The 21,448-nt window shown below is 48.2% G+C and overlaps 1 protein-coding gene across 3 annotated transcripts in view; it reads left to right on the top strand.

Moving 5' to 3' along the window:
- Positions 1-19,920, top strand: part of THNSL2 (threonine synthase like 2) — a 34,927-nt gene extending 15,007 nt beyond the window's left edge. The window contains exons 1-9 of one of the 3 annotated variants that reach the window (XM_025867624.2): positions 4,284-4,656; positions 6,380-6,614; positions 8,091-8,285; positions 8,710-8,862; positions 11,774-12,004; positions 14,916-15,064; positions 15,168-15,293; positions 17,694-17,845; positions 18,270-19,920. In XM_025867624.2, coding sequence (XP_025723409.1) covers positions 6,392-6,614; positions 8,091-8,285; positions 8,710-8,862; positions 11,774-12,004; positions 14,916-15,064; positions 15,168-15,293; positions 17,694-17,845; positions 18,270-18,480 — 1,440 coding nt within the window. In that variant the 5' untranslated portion in view covers positions 4,284-4,656; positions 6,380-6,391 and the 3' untranslated portion in view covers positions 18,481-19,920. Of the gene's footprint in view, positions 1-4,283; positions 4,657-4,961; positions 5,401-6,379; positions 6,615-8,090; positions 8,286-8,709; positions 8,863-11,773; positions 12,005-14,915; positions 15,065-15,167; positions 15,294-17,693; positions 17,846-18,269 lie in introns of those variants that run through there. The other 2 variants (XM_073897432.1, XM_073897431.1) reach the window with 2 other exon arrangements.
- The last annotated feature ends 1,528 nt before the right edge of the window (positions 19,921-21,448 follow it).

The following is a 21,448-nucleotide window of genomic DNA, read 5'->3' as shown; positions in this document are numbered from 1 at the left end:
CACATCCTGACAGCCAGCAATACCCATGACTGCTGAACTGTACAAGCCATTTACAATTATCACCACTTGTAGTGGTAATAACCTCTTACAGTCTCGAGATCATGGAACATGAGTCGAGGCTTTTACTTAATCCTGCTTCAGTGGAGATAATTGGGTAGGCATGATTTCCTATTTGCATGAGCAAAAGTACCTTTGAACTTGGCGCAGATGCTTTCATGCACGCAGAGCATGAAATGCTTGGCAGAGGCCAGGGAAGGAAAAAGACACGACGGAGACAGCAGCATCCAGTCCTCACGACAGACGTCTGTTAGAATTGTGCACTCAGCTCAGATGGCCAGAGAGCAGCCCCTGGAGTGACATCAGGTACAGAACTATCTGTACTCTTCCCCAATGTATTCTGCGGGTTTCTCAAAAGTTATGGAGTAAATCCAGATATCAGGATGTTATAATGCATCTCTGACCTACATTAATTATGCACCGTTGACTGCTCTTCCAAATAAACTCAGCAATGGAAGAATTTATTTAGAACAGTAGCAAAGAATCCACAGAAGAAACTTCCAGCATTGAAAAAGGCTTGGTTGTCCTTCCCTGAGTTTTTATGAATGATTTCTAAAGTTGTTTACTGATGAATTAGATCACATCTGAATCAAAACCACTCTCCTCTTATTTTGTACTCCCAGTGGGAGCAATGTGCCCCTTCTCAGGACTCAGTCTGTCCCTTCTGGCCTTCAAAGCTTTTCTCTCTGGGCAACTGTTTTGGATAATGTGCCCTGACTCCTAGCCAATCAGTGTTTATGGGGCAATTCTTTTTATTATGACATAATTCACAGAGCATTAAACTCACCCTCTCAAGTACAGAATTCAGTGGTCTTATTATACTACAAATTTGTGCAACCATCACCTCTGTCTAATTCCAGAACACGTAAATCATCCCTCAAAGAAACCCTGTCCTCATTAGCAGCCATTCCTTATTTCCCTCTCACCCAGCTCCTTGCAGCCACTAATCTCCTTTCTGTCTCTATAGATTTGCCTGTTCTGGACATTTCATATAAAGAGAACCATACAAGACGTGGACTTTTGTGTCTGGCTTCTTTCAGTTAGCAGAATGTTTCCAAGTTTCATCCATGCCATAGAACATTCACCCATGCTATAGTATTTCTTTGATGGCCGAATAATATTCCACTGTATGGATATACCACATTTGGTTTATCCATTAATCACATGGTGAACGTTTGGGTTATGTCCATTTTGGGGCTATTATGAATAAGGCTGCTATGAACATCTGTGTTCACGATTTTGTAGGAAGATATGTTTTCGATTCTCTTGGGCATGCACCAAGGAATGGAATTGCTGAGTCATCTGGTAACTCTTTAACATCCTAAGGAAGTGCCAAATCGTTTTCCAAAGTGGCTATTCCAGTTTACATTCCCACCAGCAATGGGTCTCAGGACGTGTATGAGGGTTCCAATCATTCCATATCTTCACCAACAGAATCTTTTTGATGTCAGCCCATCCTAGTAGGTATGAAGTGGTATCTCATACTGGTTTTGATGTGCATTTCCCTAATGACTAATGATGTTGAGTATCTTTTTATGTGTTTTCTGGCTATTCATAGCTCTTCTTTGAAGAGATGTCTATTTAAGTCCTTTGCCCATTTTTAAATTACGTTGTCTTTTTATTATTGAGTTGTAGGAGCTTCTTATATATTCTGGATACTTGACTCATCAGATTTATGATTTGCAAATCTGTTCTCCCTATTTTTTTTTTAAGGATTTTACTTATTTACTTACTTATTTATTAATTTTAGAGAAAGAACATGCATGCATGCATGAGCGGGGGGAGGATCAGAGGGGGAGGGAGAGGAAGACGGAAAGAATCTCAAGCAGATTCCATGCTGAGCCCATGTGGGGCTGGATCCTACAACCGTGAACTCAAGACCTGAGCTGAAACCAAGAGTCAGACGCTTAACCAACTGAGCCACCCAGGCGCCCCTATTTTCTCCTAGCCTATAGATTGTCTTTTCACTTGCTTAATAGTTTCCTCTGATGCACAAAAGCTTTAATTTTTTATGAAGCCAAATTTGTCTATTTTTTCTTTCGTTGCATTTGATTTTGGTGCCATATCTAAGAAAACATTGCCTAATCCAAGGTCATGAAGATTTCCATTGTTTTCTTCTAAGAGTTTTATAGTTTTAGTTCTTACATTTACATCTTTGGTCCATTTTGAGGTAAATTTTGCATATGGTGTGACATAGGGGTCCATATTCACTCATTTGCATGTAGATATCTAGTTATCTCATCATCATTTGCTTAGGGACTATTCTTTCCCCATTGAAGAATCTTGGCACCCTTGTTAAAAATCAATTGACTGTACATGCATGGGTTTATTTCTGGACTATAAATTCTATTCCATGGATCTGTGTGTTTATTCTAATATCAGCACCACACTGTCCTGACTACTACAGCTTTGAACTAGGTTTTAAACTCCGGAAGCATAAGTCTTCCACTTTGTAATTTCTTGTCAAGACTGTTTTGGTTATTCTGAGTCCCTTGCATTTCCATATAAATTTTAGGATCAACCTGTCTGTTTCTGGAAAAGAAAAAAAAAGGCAGTTGGAAAGATACTAGTCAGTTTTTTCTTGATAATTTGAGACTATTTATTTGAAACCCTTAGTTACAGAGTCAGGAACTCAGAGTAATGAGGGTGATTCAGAGTATGTGAGCTTAAATACCACCCCATCTCCTTAAACAACCACCACACACATTAAGTAAAACAGTGGATCATCAGTTTAGGAAGTCAAAATGCTCAGAGAGACCAGGCGTGTCCTCTGAATGCCATCTTTTCTCCCCTTTGCCTTGCTCCCTTGCCCCACCGGAACTCCAGAAAAAGCCTGAGCGCCGGCCTGTGGCCTTCACGAATGGCTGGCGGGCTTCTGGCAGGTCACATGCTCCTCCAGCAGCCTGGGCCCTGTGTGCTCTCGAATCTTTACAGAGGGCTCTGGCCCCTAGCTCCTACATCCCACTGGGGCGGGGGGGGGGGGGATCCTCTGTGCACAGTCTTGTAGAAGCCTTCCTTAGAGGGCTTTGTAGGGACACATGGAAGAGAGAGCACTGCAAGGGGCCCTGGGGCTCTGCTTTGAAGATCCTTGGCTTCAAAGCCACAGACAGCTAAGCACTCTAACCCCTAAGGTCAAAAAGCAAAGTAAATACATAAAAGCAATTTTCAATCTTATAAAAACTCAACGTTGGTCCAGTGTAAAAGTCTCAAGGAACTCCACATTCCTACTATTCCTACTTGGCACTCCGAATTCTGTCCCCCTCATAGGCTGGCCATGCAGAAGTTTTTATTTTCTAGAGCCGCATTGTTCTGAATGTCTTGGGCGGGGATTCCTAACAAATTAAACCTCTTCTTCCCCGAGGCTTTTGCTCCTCTCCTTTCTGAGGGAATCAGAAATGAAGAAGTCCTGAGGCCTCTGTAAGTCTGGCAAGGGGCCTGAAGGGAGAACTCCGTGGAAGGTACTTTTGTCCTTGTGGGGTTTTTGAGATACCATCCTGGTTGGTCATGAGCATTGTAACATATACGGCTCCGTCTTAGGGCATTGTTGCCAAGTGCCTCAGCTTCTCTGGCCTTTGAGTGACAAAGTATACCGGATACAAGGGGTGGATACCCTTTGGGGGTCCTGCCTGGCCTGGATCCCTCTCTGGGAATGGCTCCCTGGCCTCTGTGTGAAGTCCACCACGACAGTCTGTTAGCAGAACAGTGACCAGTCAGACTCTCTCTTTCTGGAATCTGAGACCCATCCAGACTGGAGTCAGTCAATGGCAAGTATGTGGACTTGGGTGGATACGTCCAATGAGCACATGCGGGCCGACGTCTGGAGAGAGGTAACTTGAATGAGCAGAGACCACAGGTTTCGGAGAATGTCCTAAACAGGAGGAAGAAAGGAGGAAGGCAGTCATCCACATTCTCTGTCCCCATGAGGCCCAGCTACAGGGACCAGGCCCAGCACAGAGGCACAGACTAACCCTTAGCTGACATCCGTCCAGCTCCTCAAACTTTGCCTCCTAAGTGAATTGGGACCCAGGAGGATGAATGTGAATCCAGGGGCATTTGCCACGTCTGGAGGTCATTTTTTCAAGTGTCTTGCTTCGTTAATAATAAATAAATAAACTGGGGAGGATTTTTACTCTAGAATAGTTCTGTACTTAATAAAAAGTGTTTTCCTACAAAGAATTGTTGAGCTAAAACAATGCCATGTATCCCCGTGGATTCCGAATTCTTGATGTACTAGCCCTAGTCTGAGGAACAAGGAGTTTGTCCAGACGTCTGATTTTGCCGGTGAGAAGCATGAAGCCCAAAGAAAAGGGGTTCTTTCCATCTTGTCCTGCCTTCTAATCAGAAAAAAAACAAGGTTCCAGGGCGGCCGTGAAGACTGGGAGACTGAATGTCAGTGATTTGCCAGGTGCCTTAAAAACATGCCAAGTGAAGCTAAAGGGCTGCGCTCTCACTGGCCTTCCCTCCGGCGCCCTCCTGCACCTCATCCCGCGCCGCTGCCTTCCGCGCTCCGCCTCACTCCCCCGCGGCCCTTCTTCCTCTCCCGGCGTAAGCCTGACCCTGCCGCCCAGGCCAGCGCGCACCGCCCGCGCCGCGGACCCGGTAACCGGCCCCCGCCCGCCCCGGGCAGCCCCTCCGGCCCCTCGGGCCCAGGCCAGACGATCCCAAGGCGGGGGGAGGTGGGTGGGGGGGTGGCGCCGCTCGCTGACCGCGGCGACCGCCCCACGCGACCCGGCGCCCCCGCGGCCGGGCTCCCCGCACACAGGCCGGCCGCGGGGGGGCCCCTGCCCGCCTGCACTTCCGGCGATCGCGGAGCCCTCCCCGGGGGGGGGGGGTCGTCCGTAGCGGTTTATCTGCGCTCTTGAACTTCTCGCGGTTGGCTTCCGCTTGGCTGTGTCGGCCTCCCGCCCCCTTCTGTAACCTCTAGCTGTGGCGCTTGGCTGGGACTCGGAGGAACCTGGGAGGGTCGAGGGTTTCCGAGGCTTTGCACCTTCTGTAGGGTTTCTGTAGTACCGTGTTTTCAGAGGCTGGGAGTGTGCCTTATCCTGCAGGTCTTATCAAAACCTCCTTCCCTGACCCAGGGCCTGGTTAGCCGGAGGACTGGTCCCCGGTGACCCTAGAGAGGCAGAGACCTACTTGGGCCTGCTAGGTCCTCCACCCCCCCCCCCAGGGGCACGGTCTGCCTGCGATCAGTGGCCAGGGGCTCAGCCCCTCCGGTCCAAGTCCCTGCCCTGCCCCACCTTTTGTCAGAAGATTTCTTTACCAGCTGGCCCTTCCTGAAATGTTTCCTGGCCTTGGGGCTTTAAAACCAGAGCTCCTGGATTCACCACCCGGATCCAGAGAACGGTATTCAGAGCTCAAGCTCAGCTCCTTGACCTGGCACCTGGCTCCTGGGAACCTAACTGATGTGGCATTGTGAACACAGTTAGGCCTTGGGCGCTCTTGGATGCTCCTCCCCACAACCCCAATCAGAGTCCTGAGTTCACACAGGGCCAGCTAGCCTTGGCTAGACAGTCTTAAGGGTAGCTTGCCAGCACTTCTAACGATTCCGGGATTAGGCTGAGAGGTAGGGCACTGGTTCTCAACTAGGATGACAAAACCGTTCTAGTTTGTCTGGCACTGAGGGGTTTCTTGGGACTTGAGACTTTCAGTTTTAAAACTGGGAAGGCCTTGGGCAAAGTGGGACAAGTTGGTTACTGTATTCTTAACCCTGGCTGCACAATAGCTTCACCCATGGAGCCTCTCATATAGAGGTTCTAATCTCATTGATCCAGGGAAGGCCCCAGACAGGAATACTTTTTTTAAAGCTCCCAAGTTGATTCCAACAAACTACCAGAGTGAGGAACCACTAGGTTATAGACAGCCATTGACGGTGGTTACTTTTTGAGCAGAAGTGGACCCAGATATCTCTCAAAAGGGTGTATAACCAACTGTGGTGGTCCTCTCCTTATCAAGAGAGCTGTCAAAATGGCGGTTGTCTTATTGCTATGATCTATTCCCAGTTCCCTTACTCCTCAACCGTGAGGACCAAACTTTCTCCTTTCCTGAAATGACTTGATACCCCCTCTCCCAAGGTCAGTGAATTTGCCTCATTTTGACTGGAGAGGTCATGATCTGGACAGTCCCAGATGAAGCAGGCATGAGACTCGACAGGGCTCCAGTCTCTCAGGCTGGGATGCTGAGGGTGCTGTGTACACTTTAGCTTCTAAAGACCCCCATGAGTGGTGGTCCAAGGGCTAGCTGAGGGTGCTGTGTACACTTTAGCTTCTTCCTGTGGGGTACTGAGCTTGGAGATCACGTGCCTCTGGGACCGTTCCTTCTGCAGGCCACCAGGATCATGTGGTACATCAGCACTCGGGGGATGGCCCCACGGGTCGACTTTGAGGGGGCCCTCTTCTCTGGCTATGCTCCCGATGGAGGTCTCTTCATGCCCGAGGAGCTCCCACAGCTGGGCATAGAGACCCTGCGTCACTGGAGTACGCTCTCCTACCCCAGCCTGGTTAAGGAGCTGTGCACCCTCTTCATTGGTCCTGAGCTCATTCCAAGACATGTCTTAAACGGTGAGCATCCCCCAGCCTCTCTACTCGCCAACCTCATCCCCCTGCCAGTCCAGCCCCCCACAGAGCTGCGAATCCGTCACCTAACCCCCAGGAGGTTTCTAGTCCTATTTCCCAAACTTTAGAGTTTTTCCCCAGATTCTAGAATCCCAGAAATGGAAATATCCCCAAAGAGTTTATCCATTCCACCTTCCATCTCCAGTGGGATGAACGCCATGGTGATCTGCAGAGAATGTTTTTCCTTTAGTTTATTTTTCAAAAATCTCTTTAAGACTAGAGACTCACCAACATCCTGAGATGCTTGAATGTTGGGATATTTCCTACCTGTATATAAAGCACCTGGACCCTCAGATTACTGTTCTGTTTCCTTGAATCGTAATTTCAGAAGGGACGTGGAGAGTGTCCTGGACCAGCTCCTCTCAAACTGGAATGTGCACATCGATTTCCCTGGGGACCCTGTTAAAATGCAGATTCTGATTCAGTAGGTCTGGGGTGGGGCCTGAGAATTTTGCATTCCTACCAAGCATCCAGATAATTCTAGTGCCGCTGGTCCATGGGCCAGACATGTGAACTAATCCACGATATGATGGTGGGAGTTTAGGGCTGGGAAGAAGAGGACCGCTCAAGAATATGGTCTGATGGCACTGTTGGCATCACCTGGGCATTATTAGAATTCTCTGCCTTCCTCAGGCCTACTGAACGAGAATCTGCATTTTAAGATCCCAGGTGATTGGTTTGTCAATTAAAGTTTGGGAAGCAATACCTAAGGTGGACCTGCCTTAGGTAGGATTATATGTGAACCTTCCCAAGGTTCTGGTATCACAGGCGTGAAATTTAGTATAGCAAAAACAAACCACATCTGGGCTTTAAGAAGGAACCCTGGAAGAGATGAGACATTGATTTGTTTGTTGCATAATTGTGGAATTGAACCTTGACTGGCATACATGCATGCAAGACATCCAAATGATGCAGTTTATAAAGTAAAAAATGGAAGTCTTATACTCTTTCTCTTCTCTGGGGGGCATCACTCTGAGGAATCCATGAACAGTGTGGTTCATGTCTTTGCAGACTTCTTCCTAGGATTAAGTAATTCTATTCATAGATAGTCTCCTTTGGGGTAAACATTTCTGGTCTCTTATCTGGTAGCAGGAGAGAGAAACTTCACACTCAAAAGTATAAAGAGGGCGCCTGGGTGGCTCAGTCATTAAGTGTCTGCCTTCGGCTCAGGTCACGATCCCAGGGTCCTGGGATCGAGCCCCACGTCGGGCTCCCTGCTCCTCAGTAAGTCTGCTTCTCCCTCTCCCACTCCCCCTGCTTGTGTTCCTTCTCTCACTGTGTCTCTCTCTGTCAAATAAATAAATAAATTCTTTAAAAAAAAAAAAGCATAAAGAAACGGGGGTGCAGGGGAGTGGAGAGGGGAGAGAGCCTGAGGCAGAGCTAATGCCCTTCCCCCACTGTCCCACCCCTCTCCCCGCACAGTTCTGATCGACCAAGCCTTCTGCAGATTCCGCCATAAAGAGGTGGTCCATCTGTCCAGGCTGAGGAATGGGCTGAACGTGTTGGAGCTGTGGCATGGGGCCACGTACGCGTTTAAGGACCTGTCCCTGTGCTGCACAGCCCAGTTCCTGCAGTACTTCCTGGAGAAGGAGAAGAAGCACGTCACTGTGGTTGTAGGTGTGCATCGTGCGCGTGAGGGCCAGAGCCCCGTAGGTGCCCTCATGTGCCGGTATCTACCCACGGGATGCTCCGCATGCATGTCTCGAGTGTATGTGACTGGTTCTTCTAGAGCAGGGCTCGTCACATTTTCCTGAGCCACGGACCCCTTGGACAGTCTGGTGGAGGCTACGGAACCTTCTCAGAAGAATATTTTAAGTACACAAAATATGTAAGATTATATGGTACCAAGTTCACAGATGCCCTGATTTCTGTCCCTGGATCCCTAGGGCATCACCTAGGCATTTAAGTTAAGTACGAGGTTCCATCTCTTCAGGTATTTGAAGTAGACATTGCCTTCTGTGCAGCAATGCTTTAGGGACCATTTCTTTCCTTCTCTGTCTCCTTGTTGTAAAGGGGAGGGTTATTTTTTCTTCCTATCCAGGAACATCTGGGGACACAGGAAGTGCTGCCATTGAGAGTGTTCAAGGAACAAAGAACGTGGACATCATCGTTCTGCTGCCCCAGGGTCACTGCACGAAGATCCAAGAGCTCCAGATGACCACGGTGGTGAGGGAGAACGTCCATGTGTTTGGAGGTGAGTGCTGGAATGGAGGCTCCAGGGAAAGCATGGCTGCCTTGAGAGCGTCTGTTTTGGGAGATGGGCTGGAATACAACTGGTCAATTGATTAGTTGACCACCCTTCCTCCTGCTTTTTCTCTCTCCTTCCCTTCCTTCATCAGTCATGAGGTTGGTATATGCCTTGCCCAGCTCTGGGCAAGCTCTTGGCAACACGGTTTCATAAGCTATTGGAGGTGACAAGTGCATAAACCATTACTGACAGTATAACCCAACACCAAACCCCAAAGAATGCCACCTCTGTGCAGGTTCAACCTACTGGTGCCATATATATAGGCAGCCACCAGACCCATAGCCCAAGCCAAGTGACCTGGGTTTTGTTTTCAGTGCACTGAACTTTAGAGGCCACAAAGATGTTAAATATTTTAAAAGAGTGTGTCCTTACATGTTAACAGCTCAGGCCCTCCCTTGTGGTGTAGAAACAACTAAGTCATGCATTTGGTTAGCAGGTCTAGGAAATTACTCAATAGTACCCACTGCTGGAGATACCTTTTCCTGAGCCACATCATGAATTTTGGCATTTTGTACTTGCAGAAATCAAAAAATGATCTCCTTTAATGTCAGGGCATCTATTCTATGGAAATTGAGACTCTAGAAGGGCAGAGTGAGCTTGAATGGAGCCATACACTCTTATTTCCACTTTTTACACCTAGCTAGACCCCAGGTAGCCCTGAAGTAAGGGTAGGAATATGAGGAGTAGGGGTTCTTGGTGAGGTTTAATACACTGTGGCCTTGGGAAAGCTGTCCAGGAGGCCTGGCTTGGTTTGGTCACTCACTTAGCAGGAGAGCAATGATGGTAGCAGAAGACATTCCTCCTACAAATCGCCTGGCCTCCTGATATAATCCCACAGAGGATGTTTTCATAGAACACTGGTTTTGTCGAGGAGCAAAAAGCATAGTGCAAATAAACCTTACCCATGGCGGTAGCAGGAAGATCTTTCGTCCATTGGTTCAAAAGTAAGCAAAACCCCCTTCTACTCTTTAACAAGCACCTACACATTTCAGTGAAAATTCTGGGTTTAGCTAGTGCAGGTGTTGGGAAATCTTACATGTTAGCATTGGCAGTTGCCTATATTTGGCTGCATTTTCCTGCACTCGTTGCAAAATTTTGATGTATGATATCTGGGCTCCTGAGGGTCCCTATTATACTCTAAGCACTAAATTGCTAGTTATGGATCCAGGACTTTCTTTGCCTAGAATCGAAACAGAGAATAACATTTCATACGTCTGTTCTGCCACCTTCTCCCTTCTTGCCTTATACCCGATATTGGAGGGCTTTTACCTAAGGGCTTGTGTGTAAGCTTGGTTCCTGACCACAGAGCGGAGAAGGGTGCCCATTTGTAAAATAGTAGTAGAGCTAGAGATGTGGATGGTGATGAGGGCAATATGTTATGAATGTCTTCTTGCTGGAGCCCAAGGGGCATTTCTGTTTTATCCATGTTCTGAGCTTCAAGAAAATAAGACAGTGGACTTTAAAGAAATTAATTTTTGTTTCTAAATAGCACTGTTCAGATCCTTCCTTTCATTCTGGAATCTTCTGATTTGGTTTCTAGGAGGATGTGTGTTTGTTCCAGGGCTAAGAGTGGACATGTCTTTTCCCTTAGACCAGGGAGCTCAGGGAGTAGGAATGGGCCACCTGGATTGTTGTGTGTTGGACACTGATGTTTTTAAAAGTCATTAATTTCCGTATATATTTTATACTTGATTCTTCTTAAGCACAGAATAATCAGCAAGTGCTGGTTATACATTATTTGGGATATTTTTGGCTGGAAGTAACAGAAAATCTAACTCCGACCAGTCTGAAGAAGAATATTTTCCAGCTTATATAACTGGAAGTCTAGAGGTGGGATGGGGTTCCTGAATAGTTGATTCAGTGACTCAGCAGTCCCTCAGCGGAGACCCAGGTTCTTGGCATTCTCTGCTCTGCCTTCCCAATCCTAAGGCTCAGTTCTCTCATGGCATATGATGCTTACTTGAGGTAACTAAGTCTCTCTTCCTGTGGCTCCATCTTAAGAGCAGTAAATTTTTTCCTGGAACCGCAGCAAACATCCCGCTGGTGTGTGGATCTAGAGTCAGCCCCATGACCTCATTGCTGCTCTACAGTGAGAAGGGTAGAATGGATAAGAACCTCGGTGGCAACTCTGGCACTTCCTGCAGTAAATCTTACCCCTCTCCTTCAAGTTTGGATCTGGTGGAGAAATAGACCCAGGTTTCAGATAAGAGATCCATATTGGCTTGATTGCTAGTTGGGCTGGATTGAGGAGTGCAACTTGGACTAGTAGCCAAGTCACCCATAAATTTACCCAGTAATTCATCCATAAATTAAACTGTGCCCACACCCAGCTCAGGGAGGAAAGGCCCATGCCAGCTTACCTACCACGTGGGAGCAGAGAGCAGAAGGCCTCTCTGTGATCTAACTGAGAGAGGGGCAGAGCATGTGAGAACAGAGACTCTTTACCCCCACGTCCTGGTAGAGGACTGTGGAGTGAAGAAAGGATGAGCCTCTCACCACCGCGTAGCCTCATAAACCATCTCTCCTTGTTCCTGGAGAGTGGGGCAGGTGGGCACGGACTCCAAAGAGGAGGCTTTTTCCCAACCTCCCAGCAGGTTGATAATTTATGTCTAATTTTATGTAATGGTAGAAATGTTGGAAGTATGACCAGAAGAATATGAGACATGGTTTCTTTTCTTGCGTTGTTTAATTTCGAGTCTAGAAAGCCAGGCCAGGACATGGGAGAGCAGAAACCAGGGCCGAGTGAAGGTCCTGGCTGGATGGGCCCAATGTGCAAGGGCCTTGTGCCAGGCAAGTGCCGACCACCTGGGGGTTCTTCATGCTCCTGATAGCTCCCCTCCCCTCTCTCCCCTGACAGTGGAGGGCAACAGCGATGAGCTTGATGAGCCAATCAAGGCCGTGTTTGCTGATGTGGCTTTTGTCAAGAAGCACAATCTGATGAGTCTGAATTCCATCAACTGGTCCCGGGTCCTCGTGCAAATGGCCCACCACTTCTTCGCTTACTTCCAGTGTGCGCCATCCTTAGACACGTACCCCCTGCCCCCCGTGGAGGTGGTTGTGCCAACAGGGGCTGCCGGTAACCTTGCAGGTAAGGAGACCCCTGGGCAGAAATGGGCTTTCCAGAAAAATCCCTGTGGCCCTCGTCCTTCCAGCTGCCCTTGGGCTGCACCTGTGAGGAGAAAGTTGGAGTCCCTGCTCTGAAGGTGACAGGCACCCACACAGAAGAAGCCCCCAGCAAATGTCCCGGTCACTCCCTGGGAGGACCACTCAGCCTCTTGCTGCAGGAGGGAAGGATGGGCTCGCCCCCCTCAGCGGGGTGTGGAGAGATGCAGTCAAGATTCAGCCGCTGTGCGGGCCTGCCATCGCCCGCTTCAGAGAGGCAGACTTTACTCCCAGCGTCAGCCAGCTGCCTGCTGTGAGGGCAACCGGCACAACACGTTCCCACCCCTAGAGTCCCTACCCAGAGACCGTATCAGGGGGAAAGAGGTCTGGACTTCGGGTTTTGACCCCAGCTGAGTGGCCCTGGGGCAGTCCCTTAGACCCAGCTGCTCAGCTGTAAAAGCAATATTGGATAGCTTATCCTATCTCTCAGGGCTCCTGTGAAGTGCAAGTAAGATCCTTCACGTATGTGTATGAACTTTGTGAGGGTGCAGTGCTGTGCCACTGCATGGCCTTAAAATCGCCTTCTAGAATAATAATAAACATGCATCCCGCACTTGCTGTGCATCAGGTGCCCATCTAAGTGCTTTTCATGTATCACCTTATTTAATGCTCATGCGCGCCTATGAGGACGGTACTGTTGTCTCCACCTCACAATGAGGAAGTGGGGGCACAGAGAAGTTGGCCAGCTTGCCCCTGCGGTCACAGCGGTCGGTGGCAGAGCCAGGATGACCACCCTCGCGGGCTGGCTCCAGAGCCTGCGTCCTCGTGAGCTTGCGAGGCTGCCTCCTCACGGGCACAGCTGTTTCTGATGGCTCTGTCCGTGGCATTGCTCCTGATGGGCGCCAAGGATGGCTTCGGCGAGACCGAGAAAGCATCTCAGTGGTCCGGAGGCTGCCTGGCTTCTTCCACTCCCGCGGGAATGGGGAGAGTGGGGCTGGCGATTAGGGAAGGATCTTCACCATCCACGGGGGGCGGGGGCGGGGGGGGGCCCACAGCGCTTCCCGTTTGCCTCAGCCTCCCGTGAATGGTGCCGCCTGCATGTGTCCCAGTGCCTACCACAGTGGCTGGCACAAAACGAACGTTTGCAGAGAGTGCTGCTATCGATCTCTGCTCCATCGGGAACTAGCCGTGTAAATTTAAGCTCCTGGGCCCTTTTGAGCATCCATTTCTCCTCTGCACGACGTTTACATGGGGATCAAGTGAAAATAAGAATGTGAAAGTGCTTTGCAAAATTCAGAGTGAGGTGTAGTGATCCCTAACTCCTCTTAACGACCCACCAGAGGAACCATTCGTGGAAGTATGTAAAACCCTCTCCCAGGGTGAGGAATTCCTTGTTTGTTCTATGCAGACAGGAACTGGTGGCTGGGAGGGTGGAGGGCACTGCTCTGTTCCCCCCCACCCAGGGGCCTCTCCAGGAGGGGTGGGGTGTCCACAGACGCTGCTTCTAGGAGGCTGAGTTGGGGGCAAGATCATGTGCCACTCAGCAGGCTCGGGGGGGGGGGGTCATTTCAACTTCCCAGAACCTTCATTTTCTCTTCTGCAAGTGGTAGCAAGCATGTATGCCTGGTGTGTGTGTGAGAGAGAGAGAGAGAGAGAGAGACAGAGACAGAGACAGAGACAGAGAGAGAGAGAGAGAGAGAGTGAGAGGGAGGGAGGGAGGAAGGGAGGAAGGGAAGGAGCGAGAAACGTGGAGGTGGAGAAGAGTATCAGGGACTCTTCTTTCCTGTTTTGTGTGCATGTGTGTGTGAGAGCTTGTTATACAATTCACATACTATACAATTCACCTGTTTAAAGGATACAACTGAATAGTTTTTAGTATATGTGCAACCACCCCCACAGTCAATTTCAGAACATTTTCATCACTTGGGAAAGAAACCCTGTTCCCTTTAGCAGTGACTCCCCATTTCCCCTCATCTCCCCAGCTCTAGGCAACCATTGATCTATTTTGTCTCTATCGATTTGTCTATTCTGGACGTTTTATATAAATAAAATCATACAATATGTAACCTTTTGTGTCTAGCTTCTTTCACTTAATATGTTTTCAAGTTTCACCGATATTGTAGCATGTATCAGTACTTCATTCCTTTCTATGGCTGAATAACATTCCATTGTATGCATATACCACATTTTGTTTATCCATTTATCACTTATTAGACATTTGGATTGCTTCGATTTTGTAACTATTATGAACGATGCTGCTGTAAGCATTGGTGTCTAAGTTTTTGTGTGGACCTGTATTTTCATTTTTCGAGTATATATACCTAGGAGTAGAATTTCTGGGTCACATGGTAACTCTCTGCTTAACTTTTTGAGGAACTGTCAGACTTTTCCAAAGCAGCTGCACCCTTTTATATTCCCATCAGCAATGTATGAGGGTTTGAGTTTCTCGACAGCCCCACCAACACTTTGATTCTAGCCATCCTAATGGACATGGAATGGTATGTCACTGTGACTTTGGTTTCTATTTTCCTGATGTTGAGTATCTTTTATGTTCTCACCGGCCATGTGTATATCTTCTAGAGAAATGTTTTTCCAAGTTTTTGCCCATTTTTAAATTGAACCATTCATATTTTTATTGTTGAGTTTGAAGAGTTATTTACATATTCTGTATGCGAGTCCTTTATCAGATATACGATCTGCAAATATTTTTTCCCATTCTGTGAGCTGCCTTTTCATTTTCTTGATCGTGCCCTTTAAAGCACAAATCTTCAACATCTTCAAAAGCACAAAAGTTTCTTAATTTTAATGAAGTCCTGTTTATCTAAATTTCCTTTTATTTCTTGTACTTTGGGTGTCATGTCTAAGAAACCTTTGTTCTTCTCCTCTCTTGTCTTAAGCTGGGTGCATTGCTCGGAAGATGGGCCTGCCCATCCGCCTGGTCGTGGCAGTGAACCGTAATGACATCATCCATAGGACTGTGCAGCGGGGAGACTTCTCTCTGTCCAAGGCCATCGAACCAACCTTGGCATCAGCTATGGACATTCAGGTAGGACCTGTGGGAAAGTGTGTGCCTGGCCCCGGTGTTGACTGGGTGGGGATGGACAAGGGCTGAGATCAGTGTGGCCCTGGCACCCTGCCTTCCTGCCCAGGTACCCTACAACATGGAGAGGATCTTCTGGCTGCTGTCGGGCTCTGACAGCCAGGGAACAAGAGCCCTCATGGAGCAGTTTGAAAGGACCCAAAGCACGAGTCTACCCAAGGAATTGCACAGCAAGGTCAGTCACCACTCAGGCACCACGGAGATAGCAAAGGGTGCAGCCATGAAACCCAACTTGGGTTTGGAAATCTGGTTACGGGAAGAGGTCACCTGTTTCTTGAGCACCTGCTACGAGGCGGGCACCTTTGCAGTCACTTCCTATGGGTTAATGTACTGAATGAGGAGACACAGTAGAGAGCATTGATTTAGAATCAGGGCTTGGCTCCAAGTTGGCCATGAAAACTTGGGCCCATTTCTTTAAACTCTGTGCCTCAGTTTCCTCATATGTAGAGCGGGGCTAATGAGAATGCCTATTGCTATTGAAAACTGAAGTCAGATAATGCCCATGAAGCACTTGGTACACTGCCTGGAAATATAGGGCTTGATACATTAACTATTATTATTTTTATTTATTGTTGTTGATTTTCAGCAGTAGCAACAATTGGCAGCCATTTTGCCCATCCAGTTTGAACAGAAACCATTATCCTCTTGAGTTTTCTTTCTTTTTAAAAGGGAAAGGAAAAATTTTATTTCTTCAGAGTGGTAGGAATCTAGTTAGGAAGGACTGCTTTTATTTTATTTATTTATTTATTTATTTATTTTACTTTATTTTATTTTTGAGAGAGAGAGAGAGCGTGCATGCAAGTGGATGGGGTTGGGGGAGAAACAGAGGCAGAGGGAGAGAAAATCTTAAGCAGGGTCCACGCTCAGCATGGAGCCCGAGGCAGGGCTCGAGCTCATTACCCCGAGATCATGACCTGAGCCAAAATCAAGAGTCCGACGCTTAACTGACTGAGCCACCCAGGTGCCCGATTGCTTTTATTTTAATGCAACCTGGTGATGGTCCATCCACCTTTAATTTTCTCTACCACATCCCACCAAGTCATCCAGACCGTATGTCCAGTGACCAGGATCTCACTACCTCACACCAGCTCTCATCGTTGCGAAGTTCTGTGTGTTGAGCTAGAATCTCCTCCTTCCACCCTGTGCACCGGAGAGCAGGGTGATTCCCATATTGGAAGAGAATCTCCATTTCTCTGCTGAGTCTTCCCGGTTCCTTTAGCCGTCCCTTACATGACCTAATTATGCCTAGTCAATGACTGCTTAAAAGGCTGCTCCTAGAACTGGACACAGTTCTCTGGGCTTAGCCACCCGTGCAGACCGGAGTGGCATCTCAGTGTTTCCTGTAATGCAACCTTAGTTGGGGCCACTATAACAAAGTAGAGACTGGGTGGCTTATAAACCACATACCTCTGTCTCTCATAGTTCTGGACGCCAGAAGTCTGAGATCAGGGTGCCAGCATGGTTGGGTTCTGGTGGGAGCAACTTCCATAGAAATGGCAGACGGTCAGTGTGTTGTCATAGCCTCACATGGTGGAAAGACACGCAGCTAGCTCTCTGTCCTCTTCTTATAAAGACACTAATTCCTTTCACGAGGGTGCCACCCTCATGACCTCCCCAAAGTCCCACCTTCAGATACCATCACACTGGGATTAAGTTTTTCGCATATGAATTTGAGCAGGGGGAGGGGGACACAAACATTCAGACCATAACACAACCAAAGATCAACATACTCAGTTACTGGTTTGTTTTGATACCCCATTCCTTCTCCTCACGTAAATGAGGTGCTCCAGGAACACAGACGCCAGACCCCGCCCTGCTTCATTCTCTCCCTGGCTGTCCATGGACAAGACTTTCCATCTGCTGGAACAGCCATCACTCACTCATTCATTTATTCAATATATCGCCTGTAAGCCGGGAACTGGCTAGGTGCTGGAGATACAAATATAGAGAAAACACATTCTCTGTCTTCTGTGAACCTAATGGGACAGGTAGCTGTACAAACGGTTTATGACACCGTGTGGTCTCTGCTGCAGGCAAGTATATGCAGGGTGATGGGCACATCGATAGCATGCAATAAATTTTCAGAAAATGATCGGATCAACCCTCCACCCTGAGGGGGCAGTGGGGACTCTTCCTCTGTGGGTTGGGGGGAGGCTTCCTGGAGGAGGTGTGACCTGGGCTGGCTGGGAACTCACTGGAAGTGATTCTTGCACCCACAGGGAAGGGGTGTGCCAACGACAAGGCACCAGGAATGTTTGAAAGCCCTTAACCTTCTGTGTTTTGTCCTTTCGCTGAACAAGACTGTATACTAATTTGCTAAATCATGAGCTAATCCTAACTAAATTTACTGACCTGAAACTCAAAGGATCCTTCCCCCAAGCTGAGGGAATCAACTCAAAACTGGGAAACACGGGGAGCCATATTTTTCTGTGAGCTGAAGTTGAGCGACTTAGTCTGAAGATTCCATCTGAGGGTCTGGTGTTGCCTGCCTCTGTTATGTAGTGAGTTTTGGGTCACTTTCCACCGGTTCCTCCCCGACCCTGATTCCCACCCCTCTGACCCTGGGACCTGTCAGCTTTCAGGGGCCGTGACATCTGAGTCGGTGTCGGATGAAGCCATCACCCAGACCATGGGTCGCTGTTGGGAAGAGAACCAGTACCTGCTGTGCCCTCACTCGGCAGTGGCCGTGAGTTACCATTACCAGCAGACGAACAAGCAGCAGCCCAGGTACGGGCCGTGGGTGCCTGGGTCACCGGGGTACTCTGGCTTTCGGGGGCCCTCCTCCTCCCCAAGCAGGGAAGACAGAAATCTGCACCCATGGCTTTCATGAGCATGACAGGTGCTGTATGGAGTGTGCCCCGAGAACTGTGGTCCTGGAGGAGGGTGTGTGATAGCTGTCTGGGGGCGGCCACTGAGATGTGGTGGTTGAGCTGGGTCCCCCACAAAGAGGAGCAGTTTCCCTGGCAGTGTCACTGTCGAGATAAGTTTGAGGTACCCAACGTCTGCCTCTTTCTCTCTCTTCCTTTCTTCTCTGTGCACCGCCCTACCCCTTCCTCCCCTGTTCCTTCTCCTCCCTCCTCGCTTTCTCCTTTCCACATCTGTCTGTCTGGTCGCTCGCCCGCCCCCTGTTCCCACCTGCCCCACCCCACAGCCTTCCCCGGTGCTGTCTGGCCCCCGCCTCTGCAGCCAAGTTCCCAGAAGCTGTCCTGGCTGCAGGGCTGGCCCCAGAGACCCCTGCGGACATCCTAGCCCTGGAGTTCAAGGAGACGCGCTGCACCCCGATGCGGAAGGGTGACGACTGGACGCTGATGCTTCGGAACACCATTGAGGGCCTGAGCTGGCAGCAGAGGCCTCAGTCCTGAATGCTCCGGAATAGCCAGGCTGGATTTGACTTGAGTCAAGTTGCTCTGTTGCTCTTGTATCAGGGTCCCCTGTTCTATGAACCCAGGGCAGGTGTCAGAGCACCACTAAATGAAGTCCAAATGCCTGCATTTCCATAGGTACCTCCATAACCACGCTGCCCCGGAGAAGTCACACTGTCCTTTCCTCTGAAAATATGACTCACCCTCTCCCCTCTCCATGCCTTCCACCCTGCCTTTGCCTCTGGGAGACTGTCCTTCTTTGATGCGTCTTGGTTCCTGCAAATTGTTTACTGCGGAGTTGTCCCTCATGAGCCCAGATGGAAATAAGGGCTCCTGATTCTGGCAGAACATCAACAGTAGCTTTCCTAAGGCGTGTATTCCCTTCTACCCTGTTTTATTCGCTCGACATTAGACATTATCTCCCCGTCTCAAAGCTTCATGAAGACAAGAACCACTGTTTAACACAATGGGCTGAAACCTTTTGGGTTTGCCCCTATTGATCAAAACATTTTTAAAATTTGTTCTCCCGACATGTGTATACTAAATTATATATAAACTACACAAACCATATGCTAAAATAGGAATGAAGGACTAATGATAAAAACCTATATTGATCTTTCCTCCCCATACTCCAGTGACTTGTCTTGTGGACCCATCTTTGGCAGTCCTAACTGAGCTTAGTGTCTGGTGCATTCCATAACCAGCAGGAACCAGCATCCCTGTGATTCCCCATCTGTCTGATGACTGTGTGATGGTTCTCAAAGTGTGGCCCTTGGGTCTCCTCAAAATGCACACTCTGGCCACCGTCACAGGTGAATCTCTGGGTATGGGATGGACATCATCTGCAGTTCTTACAAATTTCCTGAGTAAGTCTTCTGTGCACTCCAGTTTGGGAAACCCTGGTTGGGAGTTTAAGTTGATAAGTAATTCCTTGTTTATCAATTATGAGGTGTACTTTATTTTCACAAGGGCATGCTTTATGGCTCCTACTGTTTCCATAATCTAGCCTTGCACTGTCAAATTCAGTAGTTACTAGCCACATGTGACTCTGAGCACTTGAAATGTGAACAGTACAACTAAAGAACTGAGTTTTTAATTCCTAAAAATTTTAATTAATTTACATTTAAATTTTAAAACTATTACTTGATTCAGTTATTAAAAAAACTTTTAAGTATGGTTGGAAAAATGCAGGTATTTGAATCTGCTTTTTTAGCTGTAAATTTTCTGAAGTCTAAATACAGGTAAGTATTTCCAATGAAAATTGAGTGTTCTAATTGAAATATATATGTGTGTATATATATATATATGTAAAATATACATTGGATTTCAAAGACTTTGAAAGAAATCTGAAATATCTCAGGAATAACTTTATATTGATCACATGTTGGAAAGACAATATTCGGATGTATTAGGTTAAATAAAATATACCATTAAAATTAATTCCATCTGTTTCTTTTCCTTTTACTAGGATGTTTAAAGTTAAATATGTGGCTTGCCTTTGTGGCTCATGTTGCATTTTCATGGACAGCAGTGATCTAGAGTTTAGCATTGGCTTCGGGTACACATGAACGCACTGCAGATAGGTGCGGGTTTAGTTATATTACTGGGTTCAAATCCTGTATGAATTGAGGGGGGTGTGTTTAGACCAACACAAACATGTGAAGGTGAACGCAAGCCTTATGTTCTGGATGGCGGGGGCGGGGGGGGGATGGGCAACCTTTGGAACACAGGTGAGAGAGGTGAGTCAGGCACAGCATGGAGGGAGTTTGGGGACTACTAGAGGATGCTGTTGCTACCATTCTGAGGGCTGCCCAGAGAAGGCATCCTGCCTCCAGAGCCCTCTTCCTGGGCACTGAGGTCTAAAGGAGCTGGTCACCCAGGTTGATCTCTGCCTGTCATTCCCAGAGCAGAGCATGCCAGCCCCACATCTCTCTGTGCCCAGGGAGAGAAAGAAGAGGCTGGGAGGTGCCCTCCTACTGGAAAATTGGACGTCAAAGCATGGCATTCAGTACAAAGGGGGAAGGGCAGGAATGCTGGACGCGCAGGAGGATGGATAGAACATTCCTAAAGGAATGACAGTGGCCAAAGCCCTGGGCAGTTTTGGAGACCCTGTAATAGCTACACTAGCAAACAGGTTGGAGCCTCAGAGCCCGTTCATCCACTAGGCACTACAGGTCTGATGCTTAGGAGTCATTATACATTTAGAGGCCTATGAAAATGTTTTCATTTCTTTTAAAATCAAAAGAGACAATGAATACAATCCAGCTTGGCTTCTATTCATCTTTATACCAGCCTACTTGTACAATAGAATTTTTAACATTTGTTAGAGAAGAAGAGGCCCATGAAAGCAAAAGTGCCCAGAAGTCATCAGGTGGGCCTGCTCAAACCTACTCTGTGCAGGTAATGCTTTACAAAGTAACTAACTGAATCCTGCCCCTTGTGACAGGGGTATTGCTATTATCTGCATTTTGCAGATGAAGAAACCGAGGCCCCTGGCTAGGGTGGTACCACTAGGCGGCAGAGAGGCTGGGACTTGAACCCAGGTACTGTGGCTTCAAGTTCAATGGAGAGTTTCTATCACACCATGTGTTCCGTAGCTGGTCTGCGATCGGCTGCTTTCCATCCTTCCCCAGGCTGTGGCCCTGCTTCTGGGTCGTCCTCCACTCTCCCTTTCACGGATGGATTTGGGAGCATGGCTTTGTGTCTCTGAGAGGCCCGCCATGGGGCCTGCTGCAGCCCTGCATTGCAGGTCCAACAGGCTCTGGCCCTGGCTCCCAGGAAGCACTGTGGGCTGGCCTAAGCCGCTGGTTCCTTATCTTTTGCTGCCATATTTCTGAGGGCCTCAGGGCAGTGCTGGGGCCATAAGAGTCCCCAAAATCCCCACCCTATGGCTGGTTCAGAGACCTATCCAGCTCTGAGAGATCACCACACCTGGAAGAGGGACCCGTAATAAAGCCACTGAACACAG

The sequence above is a fragment of the Callorhinus ursinus genome, unplaced genomic scaffold, assembly GCF_003265705.2.
Source record: "Callorhinus ursinus isolate GAN/ISIS: 27379988/994484 unplaced genomic scaffold, GSC_fseal_2.0 scaffold10, whole genome shotgun sequence".
Lineage (NCBI taxonomy): Eukaryota > Metazoa > Chordata > Mammalia > Carnivora > Otariidae > Callorhinus > Callorhinus ursinus.
The sequence above is the reverse complement of the archived record's forward strand: the minus strand, read 5'-3'. Positions and strand labels throughout refer to the sequence as shown.